The sequence below is a fragment of the Pangasianodon hypophthalmus genome, chromosome 17, assembly GCF_027358585.1.
Source record: "Pangasianodon hypophthalmus isolate fPanHyp1 chromosome 17, fPanHyp1.pri, whole genome shotgun sequence".
Lineage (NCBI taxonomy): Eukaryota > Metazoa > Chordata > Actinopteri > Siluriformes > Pangasiidae > Pangasianodon > Pangasianodon hypophthalmus.
In genome coordinates this window covers 15,491,559-15,506,672 of record NC_069726.1, presented here as the reverse complement: position 1 = coordinate 15,506,672, position 15,114 = coordinate 15,491,559, and the positions used below count along the sequence as shown (strand labels likewise).

The 15,114-nt window shown below is 40.0% G+C and overlaps 1 protein-coding gene across 1 annotated transcript; it reads right to left on the bottom strand.

Moving 5' to 3' along the window:
* Positions 1-3,172: 3,172 nt before the first annotated feature.
* On the bottom strand, positions 3,173-14,293 carry aldh7a1 (aldehyde dehydrogenase 7 family, member A1). Its single transcript, XM_034312846.2, has 18 exons — positions 14,072-14,293; positions 12,513-12,566; positions 12,027-12,092; positions 11,526-11,606; positions 9,645-9,768; positions 8,904-9,036; positions 8,709-8,753; positions 8,508-8,585; positions 7,188-7,285; positions 7,002-7,043; positions 6,813-6,907; positions 5,958-6,042; positions 5,256-5,362; positions 4,992-5,108; positions 4,782-4,879; positions 4,619-4,692; positions 4,461-4,536; positions 3,173-3,271 (listed from the first exon to the last, which is right to left on the bottom strand). Exons 1-18 carry the CDS (start codon positions 14,264-14,266, stop codon positions 3,217-3,219), a joined length of 1,623 nt encoding a protein of 540 aa, XP_034168737.1. The 5' UTR covers positions 14,267-14,293; the 3' UTR covers positions 3,173-3,216.
* Positions 14,294-15,114: the final 821 nt, after the last annotated feature.

Sequence of the window (15,114 nt, the reverse complement as noted above, 5' to 3'; positions counted from 1 at the left end):
GCAGCCGGGGACCCCTTTAAAAATCCACTGGCCCCCTAAATATTTATTCAAATCCATTTTTTAAAAAATTCAAATCTATTCAAATATCAGGATTATTATTTAAATGTGTACAATAAGGTTTTGGCTGTTTATGGAAGCCATGAAGAATTTTTTTGTTCTACAAAGAACACATTTGTAATAAACTGACATTAGAGTCAAGGTGACAATAAATACAATAACTTTGGTTTGTGATTTTTCCAACTGTTACAGAAGTAAAAATTCACAGCCCTCCTGACTAGACTTCACTGACTCATGGCAGTGCCTAGAATTATCTTTGAGAATCATGGGTTTATAAATCTAAACATTTGTGCAGATTGCAGTTAAATATCAGTTCATTCCTTCATCATGCTGTTAGCATGGAGCCGTCCTATCCACCAGCATACGCTAGAGCAAGAGTCTTCACCTGGCAGACTCAGAAAAGTATTTCAGCAAGCACTTGAAACAAATAATATAATATATATATTCTATATACAGTCAGGTCCATAAATATTGGGACAGTGACACAGTTTTGGTAATTTTGCCTCTGTACACCACCACAGTGGATTTGAAATGAAGCAATCAAGATGTGACTGAAGCGTAGACTTTCAGCTTTAATTCAAGGGGTTTAACAAAAATATTGCATTAACCGTTTAGGAATTACAGCCATTTTTTACAGAGGTCCTCCATTTTCACAGGCTCAAAAGTAATGGGACAATTGACTGATAAGCAGTTTCATGGCCAGCTGTGGCCTGTTTCCTCCTTATATCATGATAAATTAAGGAGATAAAAGGTCTGGAGCTGATTCCAAGTGTTGAATTTGCATTTGGTAGCTGTTCATGGGAACTCTCAATATGCCGTCCAAAGAGGTGTTGATGCAAGTGAAGGAGGCCATCATTAGGCTGAAAAACCAAAACAGACCTATCAGAGAGATAGCAGAAACTTTAGGAGGGCCAAATCAACAATTTGGTACATTCCTAAAAAGAAGGAATACACTGGCGAGCTCAGCAACACCAAAAGGCCTGGGAGACCACAGAAAACAACTAAAGTGGATGATTGCAGAATTCTTTTCTTATTGAAGAACAACCCCTTCACAACATCTAGCCAAGTCAGGAACACTCTGGAGGAGGTAGGCCTATCATTGTCAAAGTCTACAATCAAGAGCCACCTTCATTAATGTAAATACAGACGGTTTACCTCAAGATGAAAACCGCTGGTAACACTCAAGAACACAAAGGCCAGATTAGACTTTGCTAAAAAACCTTTAAAAAAAGCCTGACCAGTTCTGATGCAAGATTAACTTGTACCAGATTGATGGGAAGAGAAAAGTATGGAGAAGGAAAGGAAGGGCTCATGATCCAAAGCATACCACATCATCCGTCAAACATGTGGAGGCAGTGTTATGGCATGGGCATGTTTGGCTGCCAATGGAACTGGGTCACTGGGGTTTATTGATAATGTGACTGTTGATAGAAGTAGCAGGATGAATTCTGAAGTGTACAGAGCTATACTTTCTGCTCAGATTCAGTCAAATGCTGCAAAACTGATAGGACAGCGCTTCACAGTACAGATGGATAACAACCCAAAACATACTGTGAAAGCAGCCCAAGAGCTTGGAAATTAAATGTTCTTAAATGGCCGAGTCAGTCACCTGACCTCAACCCAACTGAGCTGCTTTTCACTTACTGAAGACAAATCTGAAGGCAGAATGACCCACAAACAAGCAGCAACTGAAGATGGCTGCAGTAAAGACCTGGCAAATCATCTCAAGGGAGGAAACTCAGCATTTGGTGATGTCCATGGGGTCCAGACTTCAGGTAGTCATTGACTGCAAAGGATTTACCTCCAAGTAATAAAAATAATCCTAATATTTATGATTATATTAGTTTGTCCCATTACTTTTGAGCCTGTGAAAATGGAGGAACTCTGTAAAAAATGGCTGTAATTCCTAAACGGTTAATGCAATATTTTTGTTAAACCCCTTGAATTAAAGCTGAAAGTCTACGCTTCAGTCACATCTTGATTGCTTCATTTCAAATCCACTGTGGTGGTGTACAGAGGCAAAATTACCAAAACTGTGTCACTGTCCCAATATTTATGGACCTGACTGTATATAGCAGAACTGCAAATTATTTCACTGAAGACAGCTCATCGAGAAAAGGAAGCATTTCACGTACTTTTATAGATTTTTTAAATTTATCTTCTGCGGTCTGATTAGTGAAAGGATAGAGAGAAGTTGACCATGAAAACATTTTAGACAAATGGACAGGGAATTTGTTTATGTGTACTTTTAACACATCATCTGTTCAGAGTATGTGTTGCTATTAAAATGTAATGTATAGCACAACTATGAAACAAAAAATAACCACTTCAAACTGATGTTTTGTTACATCCATAAACTAATGGTATGGTAATGATTTGAACATGTGACCTCCTGCTGATGCTTGACTGCTTTTCTGTTGCACTTTTCTGAGCAAGTATTTCTCAGCAATGTCACCCCCTGCTGGAATGACTGTGTCATTAAATAATGTGCACATTTCTTACAGTGAGCAACAGTTGATCAGTTCTATTGCTGCAGAAATGTAAGATTGAGTTTGTTAGTAGTAAGCTTGCAAAGTGGTTAGACCAAACAGATTTCTTGTTGAAACAGCATCTATCTAATAAAAGCAAACATTCCAGTGGATGAGTCTTTGCACTGAATTGTAGCCTAAACACATAGAGGAGATGTTTATCCAAATCCTAGACATCTTGTCAAAATATAAAATTCATTTGATCCATTTAGGAAAAATAATGTGATCGAAAAATAAGATTTTTTTTAAAAAAATGTACAAACAAATAACCACACTTTTTTCCTTCAAAAATAAAGACATGATTTATTTGTACAAAGCACCTCAAGGGTACATTGACAAGGAAGAGCATTAAAACAGGACACACTACAAAACCATTAAGTGCTTTTTAATCCCCCTTAAACATTCTGTATAACACTGACTTTGTATTTCCAGACTAACTCAAATTTTAACAAACTGAAACTAACAAATAAAAATGACCATTAAACCAATCTAACTGGAGAAATAGACTGATTGCTTATCCACGTTTGCATTTGATAGTTTGGAATCAAACCTGTGTTAATTGGAAAAACTTAAGCTTACTGTGTTAGTCGTTTTCTTTTTTTTCATGGTAACCGTATTACTTAATTACAGTTCACTCAAACTTGATTCCTTGTGCCAGTGGGAGGTCCTTGCTGTAGTTGATGGTGCTGTGTGAGACAAAAAAAATCTTTTTTAAAATTTCCTCATAGAAAATTTTTCTTCATTATGCACTAATTTCAATCCTCCCTGTTAAAGGTAATATGTAGACTACAAGTGTTTCCCTATCAGAGAGGGTTCTGAGTAGAACTCTTTACAAAGCTAAGGACCTCTATAGTATATATATATATATATATATATATATATATATATATATATATATATATATATATATATATATATATATATATATATATATATATATATATATATGTATATAAAAAATTAGAATTACATTTGAATTCTATACATATAGAATGTATTCTATGCATTCTATAGCCACTTTATACCTATAACCCTGCTCATTCACACAATTATCCAATCAAATTATGCATTACAGATACAGGTCAAAAGCTTCAGTTAATGCTCACATTAAACATCAGATTGGGGGAAAAAATGTGACCACTATGACTTTGACTATGGTGTGGTTGTTGGTGCTAGACCTAGGCTGGTTTAGGTATTTCAGAAACTGCTGATGTCTTAGAACTTTTAAAGCACAATAGTCTCCAGAGTTTACATGGAATGGTGTGGGGGAAGAACACACTTTAATGAGAGAGGTTAGAGGAGACTGGTTTGAGCTGACAGGAAGTCTACAGTAACTAAAATAACCACTCTTTACAACCATGGTGAGCAGAAAAGCATTTCAGAATGCACAACACATCAAACCTTGAGGTGAATGGGTTATAACAGCAGAAGACCACACTGGGATCCACTCCCGTCAGCCAAGAACAGGAGTCTAAGGCTACAGTGGGCACAGACAGCTGGACAGCTGAATACTGAAAACACATTGCCTGGTCTTTTGCAATCAGCCTGTCTGCACTGAGTGAACTTATTTTGGGTGATACATGGAGAGATAAATGCCATGGGTTGCTAGGGAAGCTAACTCTTGTAGACTATACATGGCATTGTGTGCCCAGGCAGGGGGAGGTCATAATTTATTTATTTATTTATTTATTTTAAACAGTAGTACTTGAAGAGTGAGAGACTGAATGTGTAACATCTGCACGCATGAAGCTTCAGCATATATCCATGTATATTTTCCTAGGTTTTGTGCCTGCCTGCATCTCTTTTCCATAAATCCAAGGGAAGAAGATTTAGCTTTTTGTGTAAAATGCACAGACAGTGTATGTGCGCACTTACCACGTGGACCTCCTCATATACTGCTTCCATGAGTCGCTGCCTGACTCACGTCCTCCTCCTGTGTGCTTTTCCCCTCCTGAACGCACAAAAGCCACACACTTATCAGTCATTCCTCACTACAGCCTCCGTTAGGATTGTAAAAAGGAATCTGTACTTACCGAAGGCTCCTCCAATTTCAGCTCCACTGGTTGGAATGTTGACATTAACAATGCCACAGTCTGAGCCTTTAGGTCTGTAGGAAACAAAATATTATCTCAGTCTCCAGCAAGTACTTTAAGCATATTATACATTAGAGTGCATATATTTATACACTCCACATACCCCAGCCAGCGGAACACTCTGCCCATGTCTTTTGTGAAGATGCTGCTGGAAAGACCCTGCTTGACTTCATTATTCCAGGCAAATGCCTCCTCTTCCGTCTAACAGTAAAACAAGAGAAGGGGGGAAAAAGGTTATCTTTTTTTAAAAAATATATATATTTAAACATGAAAACCCATGTGCCTGTGGAGAAAAGAGGGTAGAACGTCTTACCTTGAATTTGATCACATAGAGAATGGGCACAAAGGTTTCTGTGTGAACGATGGGGGCATCGTGTGGGAGACCAGTGAAGATGGTAGGCTCCACGTAGTTACCGGGGCGATCCATGACCTGACCAGCAAATTGAGAGGTGGAATTCAGTTTTGCAGTAAGTTTTTATTCAGTAAAAGTGCTACAGATACACAGAATATCTACAAAAATGATGCTTTCCAAATCTGCTTACATGCATGAGACACAGTTAAATGTGCAGCACTGTACCTTTCCACCACAAACCAGAGTGCCGCCCTGCTGCTTGGCCTGCTCTATGGCTGCCAGGTACTGGTCCACCGCTTGCTTGGTGTGCAGGGGACCATACAGAGTACTAGCTGTTGACAAACACACAAAATACATTTGTAATCACTGGTTCTTAGCTAATTGTTTATCGTGAGTAAATAAACAAAAAATTGGTTTTGCATGACTATATATGACACTTACGTACAATTTGTAAATTACTATCAGTTCTGATTTATTCTTTTCCTTCCGACACAATTTAAAGGAGCAGTTTGTCATTTTAAGAGCCCTCTACTGCTCTGAATGAAAATGTGATGAGAACACTGACAAGCCTTTGCCTTCCCCTCAACTGACCCCACCCTCTCTGTATGTAACTATGTATGCCTCGTAAGGTGCCTTTTAACCAAAATCATGTCAGTTCTGCCTGGGGAAGTGGCTAATTTCCAAGCTGGGGAAAAAAAAAACTATCCAGATTGCATTGCTTTGCATAGCAATATTGTGAATTACAGGTATATCTGAAATCTTATTATTTATTACAGGTCTAGAAATATTTTGCAAACTGCTCCTTTATTGTTGGCTCTCCCTATTTTTTATTTATTTATTTAGTAGTAGTAGTAGTAGTAGTATTTTTATTGTATTTGGGCCAAACTAGCAGAAAGTATCTGAATGTCTGAGCCTGAATTAACTTACGATCCCAGGGGTCTCCAATGCGGATTTGCTTGTAGGCTTTGATTAACCTTTCCACGACCTCGTCATGAACACTCTCGTGCAGCATCTAGTGAAGGAAAAAAAAAAAAGAAGAGACAGTTTATTGACTACAGCTAAGTACTAACCAAAGCATGGCTTATTAGATTAAATGAGAACAAAAAGCAGGGAACGGTACTGCTTTATTTTTATTTTCGCCTTCACTGTTTCTTCGTAACAATCTTTTATTGGGAATGTTGTGTTTCGCATAATGTCTGACTTACAGCACTCTGTTTAATGTAGAGCAGGGATGTACAATCGTACCTGTACAGGGTCAGCGTCGCTGCAGTTTTTCATTCCAACAAATCAGGAGCCACATCTGATTCCAATTAAATTCAATTTTATAGCACTTGTATAGCACTTTCAATAAAAAATATCATAAAGCAGTAATCCGGATGTAGATATAGATCAGCATGTCAAGGGCGCCAGCCAACTCAAAAGGAAACCCGTCTTCTTCAAAGTGACACCAGACAGTGTGATTATGAATCGTTACTCTTCTATAACTGTATTCTATAAAGTCAGACAGTGCCAAGTGTGGTAAAATGATATTCACAATATACTCATACTGAACAAAGTCATGGGATGAGCACAGCAAAATCTTTATGATAAAAGAAGCAGTTCCTCTTGTTTAATCAGTTCAACTTCAAGTGAGTATCAGGTGTGGCTCCTGATTAGTCAACATGAAAACATGTAGCCACACTGGCAGATAAGGTTGTGCATCCCAAATGTAGAGTCTTATCACATCATCATGGCACATTTGTTTTTGTAAATCAGTGCTTTTGTCACTCAAATGCTACTCACCAGTCTCCTAGTAGTGGTACAGCGCTGACCTGCAGTTCCCACAGAGGCAAAGAGAGCTGAAGGCACTACCAGGTTAAGGTCAGCATCCTCAAAAACTAAAGAACAACAACAAAAAAAAGTTTTAGTCAGTCATTCTATCAACTACACAAGAAGCAGGGCTAGAGGCAAACCTGTCGAACAGTAACTTACCGATGATGGCATTGTTCCCTCCCAGCTCTAGCAACTGTCGACCTGGCCAAAGAACAGATAACAAATATCAAATATCTTCATACAGATGTCCTAAACTCAACACACAGCTGTGAAAATCCTATAATAGCATGTAATGTCATGTAGGCTGAAGTGAACATCACAGGCAGAGTGAAACAGAGTGCTCACCAAACCGCTCCTGCACCATCAGAGCCACCTGTTTGCCCACGTGAGTGCTGCCAGTGAAAGACACGAGGTCGACCCGCTCGTCTTTAGCGAGTGCTGTGCTACAAAAAGAACACAACTGAATTTGAATAGTGTGCACAAAGTAGCATCAGGAACATCAATGTGTCCAAGTCATGTAGTGGACTGACATGGATTTGTACAACTGAGGGACCCCAAAGCTGCCAGTGCTGGGATTTAGAATTATAGAATTACAACCGATCAAGTAGCCCAAAACCACTATTTTCTATGACAGTATGTGCTCTTTGAACATCCCATTCCAGATTTAGAACCTACTTTGCTGTTTGTGGCAGCAGGGGTGTGGTCGAGCGTCACTACAGATGGAGAGGAGGAGAGTTGAACCGGTAGCTAAAGCGTATTCTCACCTGTGTCTTATTATCGCCAGCCTACTTATGTGCGTTTCTTTGTGCTTTCAGGGACTGCCATGAGACAGAGAGAGAGTGTGTGTGTGTGTGTGTGTGTGTGTGTGTGTGTGTGTGAGAGAGAGAGAGAGAGGGAGGTTCTTAGCTGGTGGAGATGGTACCACACACACACTCACAGAGCGTGATCTTGAACCTTGAACTAGAACAAGGCAAAGGCCGTGGGCTGGTGACAGCCCCTTCCAGGTTGCAATTCTTTTTTGGGCTTTTGTTGAGTTTTTGGAAAGTGTACTGAAAAGCGCTGGGGGAAAATAAAAATGAGCCCTGAGCTCTCCTGAAATTTCACCCGTCTCCCAAGTCTTCCTCCGCACACATACACAACGGGTTCTACGGTGGACTCAGATGCCACTATGGAAGCCTCCCCACTCAACGAAATCATAAAACCCCTCATTAGCCTCCACCAAACCTAAAACCAAGCTCTCCTCGACCTGCGCAACAAGCAGCAGCTGCGAATAGTGGAGTGGGATGAGTCACATGTGGTCAGGTGATGGTCACTTTTGCCCATGTAGTGTATAATCAACTACTCAACCAAAACACCTTAAAGTTTATTGGTAAAAGTCCTGAAACAAGCAGGAGATCTGGCTGCCTATCAATAAAGACAGTATGAAAGTCAGTATGAAATGTCTGTGCTTTACAGAAATAATCTTGTTTGTCCGTCCATGAAGCATAAACCAAGAACACTAAACAATAGTTCACATTTGTGTTACCTAAAACAGCCACATATCAAACCTGAACAGTAGCTGTGTACATTTTTTTTGTCATGTCTATAAATTGCATAAATCTGTCTTTCAGATAAAGCTATAAAAGTGCACTGTATGTCCTGTGTAGTCAGTGATCGTGCACTTACCCAATGTCAGCTCCACCACATGTCATAGAGCAGATAGCACCAGGAAGCTTATTCTGCTCCAACACCTCAGCAACAATTCTGAATGAATGTACACACACACACACACAATTATCATGGTGGGACATATATTCTGACAGTGTTTTATGGCAGTTTATTGCAATGCATGGCCATACTGGTGAACTACTGGTCACACACACTCACTTAGTCACTGCTACACTGGTGAGAGGCGTGGTCGGGGCTCCTTTCCTGCCAAGAAAAGAGGCAAGTTTAACAGCAAAGCTTTGCAAGCACTGTGATCCAGGCTTAGATGCTATTTCTTTTCATGTTTCATCTTTGAATCCTAATTCTAAAAATCTATTAAAATGAAAACATAAACAAGTTTTCTAACAGTCTCACCAGAGGCAGACGTTGCCACAGATCAGAGCAATAGCATTGTTCCAGCCGTACACCGCTACAGGGAAGTTAAAGGCAGTGATGATGCCCACCAGACCCACAGGGTTCCACTGCTCAATCAGGGCATGGCCTGGTCCTGAAAACACAATACAAAAGAGCTTCTGAGAGACCTTCTCTGCCCACAAGCGCCAGTCCTGATTGAGTGTTGCCTAATGTGGAACCATTGTGCGCTTTTCGAAAAAAGGTCCCGTTCTTGGTGCAAATTGAAATTTGGGTTCCAGCCCAAAAGTGCTGCTAGAACCAAGCACTGATGATGTAAGGGGCTTGGGAGTCATCACAACAAGAATCTGAGTGACTGAAGTGGAATAACTAGTAATGCATCAATACTGATACTGAGTACTGTTCAAATCCTGCGCTCATTCACTCAACCTCATAAAAAAGCTCCAATACCAACATCAAATACTATTTGATCGTATGTGACATAAGCATGGTGTACTCTGTCGTGCAAAATGACAGTGTTCTGGACATATTTTGCGATTAATGATTCCAATTAAAGCAAAACAGCATCGGGACCTTGCCAATGGAAAAGGTGTATTGTGATCTACTGACTTGTAAACATTGACATATCACTAAGTTCATCCCAAAAGCCTACAATGTTTCACTCACACCTCTCCTGACCTTACAGACACAGGAAATGGCTAACTTGAAAAGTGGATGATTTTTACCACCACTGAGGTGACATACTTTCAGAGGGTAGAACTGGACCGCCAATCATACGGGAGAGTCCGACAGCGTAGTCACACACATCGACATACTCCTGCACCTCACCGACCCCCTCCACGTAGATCTTCCCCATCTCCAGAGACACCTGATAATACATAAACAGATATCTCACAAAGCAGTCCATATATACAGTGGGGATCGAAAGTTTGGGCACCCCAGGTAAAAATTTGTATTAATGTGCATAAAGAAGCCAAGGAAAAATGGAAAAATCTCCAAAAGGCATCAAATTACAGATTAGACATTCTTATAATATGTTAAAAAAAAAAAAAAAAAAAAAAAAAAAGTTAGATTTTATTTCCATCATTTACACTTTCAAAATAACAGAAAACAAAAAATGGTATCTGCAAAAGTTTGGGCACCCTGCAGAGTTAATATCTTGTACTGCCCCCTTTGGCAAGTATCACAGCTTGTAAATGCTTTTTGTAGCCAGCCAAGAGTCTTTCAATTCTTGTCTGAGGTATCTTTGCCCATTCTTCCTTACAAAAGTCTTCCAGTTCTTTGAGATTTCTGGGCTGTCTGTCACGCACTGCTCTTTTAAGGTCTATCCATAGATTTTCAATTATGTTGAGGTCAGGAGATTGTGAAGGCCATGGCAAAACCTTCAGTTTACGCCTCTTGATGTAATCCACCGTGGATTTTGAGGTGTGTTTAGGATCATTATCCATTTGTAGAAGCCATCCTCTCTTTACCTTCAGCTTTTTCACAGATGGCATCAAGTTACCATCCGAAATTTGCTGAAATTTTATTGAATCCATTTTTCCTTCTACTCATGAAATGTTCCCTGTGCCACTGGCTGCAATACAACCCCAAAGCATGATTGATCCACCCCCATGCTCAACAGTTGGACAGAGGTTTTTTTCATTAAATTCTGTGCCCTTTCTTCTCCAAACGTACCTTTGCTCATTCCGGCCAAAAAGTTCTATTTTAACCTCATCGGTCCACAGAACTTGTTTCCAAAATGCATCAGGCTTGTCTATATGTTCATTTGCAAACGTCAAACGCTGATTTTTGTGGTGAGGACGTAGAAGAGGTTTTCTTCTGATGACTCTTCCATGAAGATCATATTTGTACAAGTATCTCTTTATAGTGGAATAGTGTACCACAACTCCAGTGTCTGCCAGATCTTTCTGGAGGGATCGTGCAGTCAAACGTGGGTTTTGACTTGCTTTTCTCACAATCCTGCAAGCTGTTCTGTCTGATATTTTTCTTGGTCTTCCAGATCTTGCTTCAACTTCCACTGTTCCTGATGACTGCCATTTCTTAATTACATTCCGAACAGGGGATATTGGCATCTGAAAACGCTTTGCTATCTTCTTATAGCCTTCTCCTGCTTTGTGAGCGTCAACTATTTTCAGTTTCAGTTTTCTAGACAACTGCTTAGAAGAACCCATGGTGCTGATTGTTGGGGCAAGGTCAGATGAGTCTGGGCATTTAAAACCTTTGAGATTGACATCACCTGGTCTTTCCAGATGATGACTGAGAACAATCCATGACACTGTCAGGTCTCAGCTTTCCAAAGGGGGCATGCTATAAACTCTGCAGGGTGTCCAAACTTTTGCAGACGCCTTTTTTTGTTTTCTGTTATTTTGAAAGTGTAAATGATGGAAATAAAATCTAACTTTTTTTGACATATTATAAGAATGTCTAATCTGTAATTTGATGCCTTTTGGAGATTTTTCCATCTTTCCTTGGCTTCTTTATGCACATTAATACAAATTTTTACCTGGGGTGCCCAAACTTTCGATCCCCACTGTATGCTTTAATTCTGAAAATAAAAAGTAGGCAGAAAATAAAATAAATAAAAAATAAATAGAAAGCAGAGTTTTTAAAACGCAAGTGTACCAAGCTGCCAAGAACTTTGATCTTTTTCCTCAGGGCATCTCCAATCTGTCTTACAATCTCCCCTCTTTTTGGAGCAGGGACCTGGAGAAAACAGAAAAAAGTGATGTCAGAGCATCAGCAAAGCTAAAAGAAGAATACGTTTTGTAAGGAATAAAATACCACAACGCGAGCTGTTACAGGAAAATAAACAATCCCCCATCGGTGGTGTGATGTGGTCCAACATGAGGCAGCGTTACTGTTATCTATATTAAAAAACATGCTCTTAAATCTGTTTATTATTAGGCTTAGATTATGTGAAGCATCCATCATACAAGTCCATTTGAATGAGCTGTTGCATTAGAATGAGTGCATTACTATAAACTATCAGAGCTTCTGTTGTAAAAAATTAATCAAGACCTTCTGAGCAATCAAATTGGAGAATTCAACAGTGTTGTGATACAAATATATTTAAACCATGCAACATCATAAATCTCAGTGCCTTCTCTTTATCTCAGTACTTACATCTGCCCAAACCTTCCACGCCTCTCGTGCCTTCTGTACAGTTTCTTCATATTCAGCCAGGGTAGCCTGATTGAAAGGCAGAAATACATTTTACAGAGATCAGAATGAACCATCTTACCATACACATTTACCCATTTATCCACTATTATAATACAGCCTAAGACTCACACAGGGAGCTCTCTTTCAAGTTCACTGTCATTATTTAAAGTACAAAAACTCTATTCACCAGCTTTATTTTAGATAGTTACCACTCTGAAGTGACTCAAAAGACATTCAACCTTTCACATATGTCTACAGTTTAGTGTTTCCTAAAGTGCAGAAGGGATTCTTTGTGCATGATTATGTTATTGGGTGATAATTTGTGCATTTCTTTGTGTAGACATTTGATTGCATTTTAGTCACCCATGGTTTCTGCAGTTCTCACACTGAGAGTTATTTCTTAGGAACAAGCATGGAACATGGTCATGTGTATAGAAGTAAGGTTACCTGTCGGACTCTGGCGATGGGCTCATTGTTGGCAGGACAGTATGATGTGACCACCTAAGAGCATAAGGTAATAATCAGACATGAAAAATCACACTCTGTGAAACTGGACTGCACTGTATGAACATACTCCAAATGGATGATGAATATACTCCATGAACAGACTCCACTGGGATATACTGTGATCTATATTGTGATGTGGTTTGCCATGGAGTTCAATATATCATGTGAATTCAAAACAACCCAAAAGACATTTGAGCCCGCTGAACCTGAGGACATTAAGATGCTCAGAAGACAGAGTGAAACATTTTGTCATTTGTTAGCGTTCTCATTCTCATACTGCAACCTTTGGTGTTATATCATATGCCAATGTTGCAATAATGATTAACAAATGATTTATTCAGTAACCCTACTGGGACGCTATCTTAAATTAACTTGCACTACAAATTAGTCTCTTGAATTTTGCAATGCTACAATGGGAGAATGAGTGTGTGCTGAAACACAACACACTACTTTGCTATAATGTGTGGATAACTGAGAATACAAAATCAATTACAATTTATTGAAAAAAAGAAAGCTCACTAACATTTTCTGTTAAGTGCTATGGATGTAATTGGAACAAATGTGTCAGCTTCAGTCACCCACAATAGACTCCATAATATACTCTGTAAAGTAGGCTCCTAAATCAGCATACACTGATCAGCCAGAACATTAAATCCACTGAGAGGTGAAGTGAATAGCACTGATTATCATGTTAAAATGGCACCTGTAAAGGGGTGGGATATATTAGGCAGCAAGTGAACAGTCAGATCTCGAAGTTGATGTGTTGGAAGCAGGAAAAATGGGCAAGCATAAGAATCTGAGTAACTTTGAAATGGGCCAAAACGTGATGGATAGATGACTGGGTCAGAGCATCTCCAAAACAGCAGGTCTTGTAGGATGTTCCTGGGATGCAGTGGTTAGTACCTATCAAAAGTGGTCCAAGGAAGGACAACCGGTGAACCGACGACAGAATCATGGGCGCAATGGAATGGACCATGGAGCAATGTCTATTACATCATGAAGATTATTATGAAGATCACACATTAATTATAAGATTATATTTAGAAAGCATCCATCTAATGTATTCTACTGTTAAAGGGATCTCTTTAACCAAAGCACTAAGCTGTACATGGATCATGTGATGATCTGTAGCATTGAATTACTGACACACTGCTGCAGATCACAGTGCACGCCTCTAAACCTGAGACATTATTTTCTCAGATCAGTGAATTAATAATCTCAGGTTAGGTTAGTGGTGTTAGAACCTCACTGGGAGTTTATTGTTGCTGCGCTTGCACATTAAAAAAACATGATGCAACAGCTCCAAAGCACACATTAGCCAGAAGGCTTGCAGAAAGCTGCTCTAGACACAAGCTTCTTCTTCAGTAACCTGAGGGAAAAGTGACAGGCCTGAGTGGGCCTCTGTTCAGCACAGGCGCTTACTGCAGCCATCCTCTCTCACTCGCTTATAGTTAGCATATATTTAGCAGCTGTCACCTGTTCCAGTCTTCCAGTCTTACCTCTCCTTTACCTCCCCACGTCCCGTTGTACACGCCATCGTTGTCTTCGCTCAGACCCAGTTCTTTCAGCCAAGAATACTTCGGCTGGTTGATAAGAAGCGTAGACATGGCTGCAGTCTGACGGAGAGTCAGAGAGCAAAGTTTTTTCCGAAGAGCAAATCCGCTGAGAGTAGTAAAGACCAGCGCGCGCTGCATGGCTGGAGCAATTAAACACCAATGCGCATGTGCGAACCAAAGAGCCTGACCCGCGCTCCGCGTGACTGAGACCAAGGTTGCCAGATATGTAGTATTATTTTAAAAAATAAATCCCCAAAAGCCAGTGGAGTACAGCAGCTACAGCACTATATAATGAGAAAAGCTGCCTAGGAGAAAGACAGGGGCTGGGAAGAAGCACATACGACCAGTTTTATATTAACATCTGTACACCTGCTCATTCATGCACCAATCCCAGGGGTGTCCAATCTTATTCACAAAGGGCCAGTATGTGTGTGTGTGTGTGTGTGTGTAGGTCTTCATTCCAGTCAAGTAGGAGCCACACCAGTTGATCTTGGCTTTCAATAGACTCAGGTGTAGTTTCTGCTTGATTGGAATGAAAAACTGCGATCACACCAGGCCTTTCTGGATAAGACTGGACACCCCTGAGCTATCCAATCAGCCAATCATGTGGCAGCAGAAGCAGCACAATGCATAAAATCATACGGATATACATCAAGAGCTTGATGTTCACATCAAACATCAGAATAGGAAAGTGTGATCTCAGTGAGGTTGACTGTAGTATGGTTTTTGATGCCATGTGGCCTGATTTAGGTATTTCAGAAACTGCTGAGCTCCTGAGCTTTTCACACACGACAGTCTAGAGTTTGTACAGATCTATGCAGAAAAACAAGAAACCCTGACCGCCAAGTCTGTGGGCAGAAAATGCTTGTTGAAGAGAGAGGTCAGAGGAAAATAGCTAGACTGGTTTGAGCTGACAGGAAGGCTACTGTAATCACTCTTTACAACCATGGTTAGCAGAAAAGCATCTCAAAATGCACAACATGTCA